Below are 7554 nucleotides of genomic sequence, written 5' to 3' on the forward strand. Positions count from 1 at the left end.
ATGACATTGACAGCTGAAATGAAAACTAATCTTATCGCTGTATGATCTTGATCGCTATTTGCGGTAATTATTCGTGTTTTAATAAATCTAAAGACTAAATACGCGTGCTAATAAATGTACACAAAATGTTAATATCAGCAATTTTACCCGTCGCCCTAACGCTCATAGTTTCAGTGCCATGTATATTCGCAATAGAGGTAAATCCAGAATATTTCAAGTTCCATCGCTGTACTTCAACAAAAAAACGATATTGTTCAATCAAAACGTTATTTTCAGATTCCAGAAAAGTTCCAAAAGTCGAACCACACGAACAACTGGGCCGTATTAGTAGATACGAGCCGGTTTTGGTTCAACTACCGGCATGTAGCGAATGTACTATCCATCTACCGGAGCGTTAAGAGACTGGGTATCCCGGACAGCCAGATTATCCTTATGATATCGGACGACATGGCGTGTAACCCGCGGAACCCGCGCCCGGCCACCATATTTAATAATGCTCATGAACAGATCAATGTGTATGGAGATGATGTTGAGGTGGACTATAGAGGTTATGAGGTAAGGATTTCTTGACGACAGGTATAAATTCATATGTTTTCCAAGAAATCGTTGTAAATATCATCTATTCTTGCCCTCCTATCCCTGCCTGCTAAGCCGCGGTCCTGGGTTTGAATCCCGGTAAGGGCATTTATTTGTGTGATGTTGTTGTTGTTGTATGTCCTAAGGCACCCCATAGGTGGATAGGGCCTCCACAAGATCCTTCCACGCCTTTCTATCTTGAGCCACCGCCTTGACCTTGTTCCAGCTCAGTCCATATTCCCTCAGCTCGTTCTCAACGCTCCGCCTCCAGGTGTGTACGGGGCGTTTGCGGGCCCTCTTTCCTCCTTGAGGCCGCCACTCAAACGCGATACTGGCGCTGTTGGTAGCTCCTCTTCGAATTTATTTGTGTGATGTGAACAGATATTTGTTCCTGAGTCATGGATGTTTTCTATGTATTTATCTATTTAAGTATGTATATTGTCACTTAGCACCCATAGTACAAGCTTTGCTTAGTTTGGGGCTAAGTTGATCTGTGTAAGGTGTCCCCAATATTTATTTATTTATTTATTATTCTTATTCTATTCTATCACCTAAATAGTTGTAAACATACATTAGGGATTACTTTAAGTCCCAAGTTTTCTATCCTTACCCAGTTGCGATAAAGCAAGAGGAAAACTAAGCTGTTATACTGTTTTTGTAAGCCTTTTGAGCTTATCATGGGACTCGGTCAATATGGGTAAGAATGGCCTGTAATTTTTATATTTCAATATTTTTCCCTTGATATTATAATCATTATGTATTTTAGGATACCATTATGTATCCATACTTTATAATATTATAAATGGGAAAGTATGTGTGTCTGTTTGTTTGTCCGTCTTTGACGGCAAAACAGAGTGACGAATTGACGTGATTTTTTAAGTGGAGATAGTCGAAGGGATGTAAAGTGACATAGGCAACATTTTGTGTCTTTCTAATGTGAGCGAAGCTGTGGGCAAAAGCTAGTTATTACTATATGGTAATGATTCAACAGCAACTCTTCAGCACTATTTCCGTTGGGAAGATCTCAAAACCATATTATGGCATTTTAATTTACATGTTTCATTTTAGGTTTCAGTTGAGAACTTTGTCCGTCTCCTCACCGGCCGTGTACCCCCTGACACTCCTCGCTCCAAGCGCTTGCTCACCGACGAGGGTAGCAACATACTGATCTACTTAACTGGACATGGTGGGGATGGGTTCCTGAAGTTTCAGGACTCGGAGGAGGTGACCAGTCAGGAGTTAGCTGATGCTCTTGAGCAGATGTGGCAGAAGAGAAGGTATTTATTTATTATCATAGTCTGTGAAAATAAAAACCTACAAAAAGTATAAATAGTACACAAATATAAATACAAAGTTTAGCCATGTAGATCAAATTTAAATTAATTTTCTGCCTCTCTATCTCAGATATTTTTTTCTTTTGTTTCTTTTCATATAAAACATTTTCCTTTTGCACCACTGGATGGATGTTGTATAAACTTTATGATAAAAATGATATAATGATTGTAGTACCACAGTATAATAAAGAGTACCATCGTACAGTATGTGGCCACTCCCGCTCCCCACTAAAAGTGCCGCCCACCCCCTCTCGGTTACCTCACAGTTACCGCTTGTCAAAAACGCGAACAGTCGACCTGTCATAGTTCTCTTATACAAGCATAGTACGCGTTCAACTACACGAGCTTAGACTGTGTGCTAGGAACGCGCCTCTTTCATATATTTGATCACCAGTGTCCGAGGTGTGATAATACTGATACCTACTTGTCCCTTTACAGGTACAATGAGATTTTCTTCATAATAGACACATGCCAAGCTTCATCTATGTATGAGAAGTTCTACTCACCCAACATTCTAGCCACTGCTAGCAGTTTAGTTGGTGAAGATTCTCTTTCTGTAAGTATCCAGATAAAATCCTTCTGTAGCAATAAATTAGAATACATTTTTATATTAAAAGGAAGGATTGCATTTTCAACCATGCTCAATAAGTATGAGGATAAGCATGATGATGATGTTGTCATGGCCGATTTCGGCCACAGCGACTGCGTGTTCTGGAACAGACAATTTCAAGAAAGAGTGTTGCTGTTCCACTCTCTGGTGAGCCTTTACGTGGCTCGCGTACCCTAATGAATGGATAAGGATAAAGCATACATGGTATTTCAAACATTTCATGTACGAAAAAACACACTCTTATAGTTTGTTTTTCCTTGTTTAATACCAATGTTATATAATAGGCTACTTGCTTCCTAGTCAAATCAGCTTCTTTTTAAGAACTGCCAAAACGAATTTTAACGACTTGATAATATGGAATTAACATGAAATCGAATTGAGTGACGTCACGGTCAACTCAGTTACTGTATTTATTTCTATCTGACTTATTAAATAGAAATTGTAGTTAAAAATAACTTCTGTCCATGTTTTTCTTATAATTATCTGCTGCTTTATTTCGTGTGCATGGTATAAAATATTTTATTTTTCCCTCACTAGCTCGGAAACACGTGTTTTGTCCTTTAATACCAGCGGGTAAAAACGCATTTTATCCACTAGTGGGTAAAGTAATTTGACCTTGAATAAAGTCAAATTAACTGCTTTAAAATTGATAAAAGTAGATGAATCTAGTAATAAAGATGATTTACCACCTGTGGAACTACTGGAAGCAGTGATAAACGCATTTTTTGCGTTGTAGTTTCCTCGCTATAGTGAGGGGAAAAGTTTTGTGTTACACTCGGGTGCAAGTGAATTTTACTTCTCGTGTGTTAATACCAAATTCCACACTCGGCGTTAAAATACAACTTTGCCCCCTTGTATAACAAATAATTATTAACTGCAGTCACGTTCCCTATTAAATTCTCGCGTTTTGTACACATTTTTAACAGCACAACACGGCCGAAACGTTGGAAAAAAGGTAAGAATGTTATTCTATCGCGTTCGACTCGTGTTGTATTGTTTAAAAATGTAATACCAATGTTGAATTTTTTTTTTAAACAAAGTTTTCTTTTTTAGCATCACGTGGACTCCGCGATCGGAGTTTACATCATAGATAGATACACATACTATGTGCTGGAGTTCCTTGAGAATGTGCATCCTAACACTCACAGAACTATGAAAGAATTTGTAAGTATTTTTTGGTTAAAATATGATTTACATACATACATACATACATACTATCACGCCTGTATCCCATGAAGGGGTAAGCAGAGCACATGAAACTTCTCAAGTTTCAGTGCCACTCTTGGCAAATAAGGGGCTAAAAGAAAACGAAAACTGTGACATGAATATGATATATATGATTTAAATTTAAGTTATTTATGGAAGGCCATATTTTACGCCCCTCCCACATCTGGCGTCTCGCGAGCGTAGCATCGCGCTAACTGTATGGCAAAGCCTGACGCCGCGTCGGCGTGAATGTTACCCCATTTGATTATATCATGGTGCATAACACAACACAATACTGGTTTATGTAGCACTTAACATCTTCATCCCAAGCAGACAAAGATATGATCTCCCCAAACATATCGACACGGAATCGGCTTTCGACCAAAAATCGATCATTAATTTGAACATGCGTAACAATCGACGACGCGTAAGCGTTTTCATATTAACGAGCGATTTTGGTCGGCTAGAGTCGATTCGCGTCGATATGTTTGTAGAAACCCTTAGGCCATAAGCTAGACAGTTGATACTATTGTCCCGGATTTTTTAGAACCTCTTTTTGACACATTTCTATTGAAATTTGTAGAGATGTGGCTAAGACGAATCGTTTGCAAAATCTGGCGATTATTTACGAATTGTTTGAATCGATTGTATGATGGGATGCAATTAAAAATACATATAATTGAAATTGAAAACTAGCAACGATTATTAAAACTAAAATTAACAAAGCACTGATTGCTAAAATCTTGTCACTGAATGCTGCCGCGAAATTCAATTTTTCTTTGGTACGATAAACGATTTGTTCGTTAGTATTAGTAATAAACCAGTTTTCATCTTATTTTTACTTCTTTAAAGTATCGTATATTATAATAAAATAATCGATTTCTATCAACTGACGGAAATGTCATTTGAATTGAAGTGATAGACTCTGCTACAGCACTAGTTTAAAAATAAAAATGAACGATAAATGACATGATAAGTAAATGCTGTGTGATAAATGAATATCGTAAAAATACTCACCAACGAAGATCCGCAAAAATGTAAAATGTGTTAGATTATGTTTAAAGTAAGCGAAATATTGTTTTTAAGTACTTGATTTTTTTAAATATTATTACATTACAGGATTTTATTTAAAATTTTATTAGGGTGCGCGAGTTTACGTTTTGTGGACGCTGTCCTGTGTCAAAAAGAGGTTCTTACAAATCCGGGACAATAGAAACATAGTCTGTTATAATTATAACCTTGAAGGCACTAATTGAATTGCTCGAAAACTTAATCTGTAACAATTTAACATTCTCTATTTGCAGCTAGGTGTATGCCCAAAAAGCGCGTGCCTGTCCACAGTAGGTGTCCGTCGAGACCTCTTCAAACGAGACCCGAGTAAGGTGCCCATCACAGACTTCTTCGGGTCTGTGAGACCGGTGGTAGTTACCACCGACCCTATAGACATACTGGATATACCTAAGAGGAAGAAAAAGACTGAGCCAGAGTAAGTTGATACTTTTGATAAAGATTAAAATACTTAAACGCGATCCAAGCCGGGTTCCCATCACAGACTTCTTCAGGTCTGTGAGACCGTCGTCGTCACCACCGACCCTATAGATATACTGGATATATACCTAAGAGGAAGAAAAAGACTGAGTCTGAGTGAGTTATTAGTCTTTAATGTTTTGCACGCCAAGAACATCTAAAGGCGTCGTAAGTTCGTAACTGGTCATGCCCACAGCTCAGAGTAGGTAAGTGCTATGGCGGACGATGTCAAAGTTACCTTCATAAGTAACCTAGGTTGACATTAGTTCGTTTGCACCCATGTCTTTTAGGGTCAATACGCGGCAAGAGTAACGTAAGTCACGATTTTATGGCATGTTCAATTTATTCACGATGCGTTTTTTTTTAATATTGGGGACACCTTACGCAGATCAACTTAGCCCCAAACTAAGCAAAGCAAAGGGTGCTAAGCGACGATATAAATACTTAAATAGATAAATACATACTTATATATAGAAAACATCCATGACTCAGGAACAAATATCTGTGCTCATCACACAAATAAATGCCCGTACCAGGATTCGAACCCAGGATCTCTAAATAAGTGTTATTTTCCCGATATATGCATCAGATCCTTTCATTTGCAGCTTAATGAAGTCGTGACTCACGTTACTTTTGCGTGGATTTACCGTTTACGTATTAGTGACATCTTTGTTTATGACGTAAAGCATTCAAAAGGTTAAGCTTTAACTATACTTTGTAGCGTTACGTACTCTTACAAGAGTCTTTTGCAAGAGTACGTAACCGCTGACCTAGGGGTGAAGAGAATTTGAAGAGATGAAATGAAAATAAGTAAATTACAGCCCTCACCTCAATTCCATGGAATTGAGGTGAGGGCTGTATGCTACAACTTGTACCCCAAAAAATCGGATGAGGGTCCGTCGTTCTCTTCATATGTTATCAGAGTTGTGTAGGTAGGTACCTACTTATCTCTAACTTCTTTGGGTCTAAGACCTTACTCTACGATTCTATTTTATTTATTGATTTGGTAAAATTGAAGAATACAGCGCGTAAACGTAATAAGGGCGATAAATGAAACCAGGCATATAATTCAATATTGTTATCATTAATTAAGAGGTGTTTTTTAGTTACTTTTAATTTTCACCCCATGATGATTTTTTTAAAAATTTCCCAGCAGCAATGTACTGTAAACGTGGTTGCGATGACAATCAATGACAACTGTCAACGAGCGTTTAACGCGAGTGTGTTTGCATTACGTTGCGGGCCGAATTAATTTGTATGGATAAAAAAAGTATTTCAATTTTAAATAAGTAAAAGTTATCTAATTCTATTTTTTATATCCTATACTCACCGCCGTTAAGAGGTTCGCCCGTATTAGGTTTACACCCTGTATAACGACGGCGGGTTTTCTTTTGACTTTTTAAAAATGGGTAAGGGGCCGTCCACATATTAAGTCACGCAAAATTTTAAATGTGTGGTATAGACTTGTACATCTCTTGAAATGTGTAATTTAGCTGTTCATTTTCTGTATTTTTTTTTTTTGTATTATTTGACAAAGGTTTTTACTTTTAAATATTTTAATTTTATAAAATTTGACTCTTGGAGACGCTATACATCTCCATGGATTATTTGATTAAGTATAATATTTTTACTTGTAATATTCAGTCTTTTACAACTATTGAAGTATTATAGATTTCTTTTATCTTTGTATCTGTTTGCACTTTCTTTATGTATTGATTATAGTTAGTAATAATATGACATTTAGAGACTTTATACATCTCTAATTCTATATCAGTGTATAGCTACTTTGCTTATGATTAATATTTTTAGTTAATATTTCTATTAATTTCATTTGTTTAACTTTAATGAATACTCTGTAATGTTGACATGTAAAAGTGCCCCCGTGGCCTATTTGCTGAATAAATGATTTTGTATTTTGTATCTTTTTCAGACTTAAACCCATAGTACCAGAGAAGAGGAGTTACTTACCGCAGTTTCCAGTGCATCTAGTGGAAACTAACTAGTCTAAAGAGTGTAACTAGTAACTACATGAACAAAGGTATTAATAAACTTATTTTAATTTAGTATGTGAGGCATTTTTAATCATAAAACCAAACGAAAACCATCCAAAATATGACATCCAATGACGGAAATGAGAAAGAGATAGACCATGATTTCTATTTCACTCAATTTTTAAGTCTTTTGATTCGAACAATGCTTGTACAGTGATACAACCTGATTTCAACCAAAACCGTCACTTTTGACAATGGATGCGCGCTATCGTATCGCTGTGAAATCTTAAGCCCTGTTCAAATAGGGCCT

The 7554-nt window shown here is 36.8% G+C and overlaps 1 protein-coding gene across 1 annotated transcript; it reads left to right on the top strand.

Moving 5' to 3' along the window:
• The first annotated feature begins 9 nt into the window (after positions 1-9).
• Positions 10-7319, top strand: LOC125234702 (putative GPI-anchor transamidase). Its single transcript, XM_048141059.1, has 7 exons — positions 10-197; positions 277-555; positions 1645-1853; positions 2349-2466; positions 3574-3684; positions 5031-5212; positions 7184-7319. Exons 1-7 carry the CDS (start codon positions 126-128, stop codon positions 7254-7256), a joined length of 1044 nt encoding a protein of 347 aa, XP_047997016.1. The 5' UTR covers positions 10-125; the 3' UTR covers positions 7257-7319.
• The last annotated feature ends 235 nt before the right edge of the window (positions 7320-7554 follow it).

This window comes from Leguminivora glycinivorella, chromosome 16 (genome assembly GCF_023078275.1).
Source record: "Leguminivora glycinivorella isolate SPB_JAAS2020 chromosome 16, LegGlyc_1.1, whole genome shotgun sequence".
NCBI lineage: Eukaryota > Metazoa > Arthropoda > Insecta > Lepidoptera > Tortricidae > Leguminivora > Leguminivora glycinivorella.

Excerpts from the sequence above, each read along its gene's own strand:
- LOC125234702 (XM_048141059.1), top strand. The coding sequence starts at position 126 with ATGTTAATATCAGCAATTTTACCCGTCGCCCTAACGCTCATAGTTTCA. Across the intron at positions 198-276 it reads CATGTATATTCGCAATAGAG|ATTCCAGAAAAGTTCCAAAA; the intron begins GTAAATCCAGAA and ends CGTTATTTTCAG. Across the intron at positions 3,685-5,030 it reads ACAGAACTATGAAAGAATTT|CTAGGTGTATGCCCAAAAAG; the intron begins GTAAGTATTTTT and ends CTCTATTTGCAG.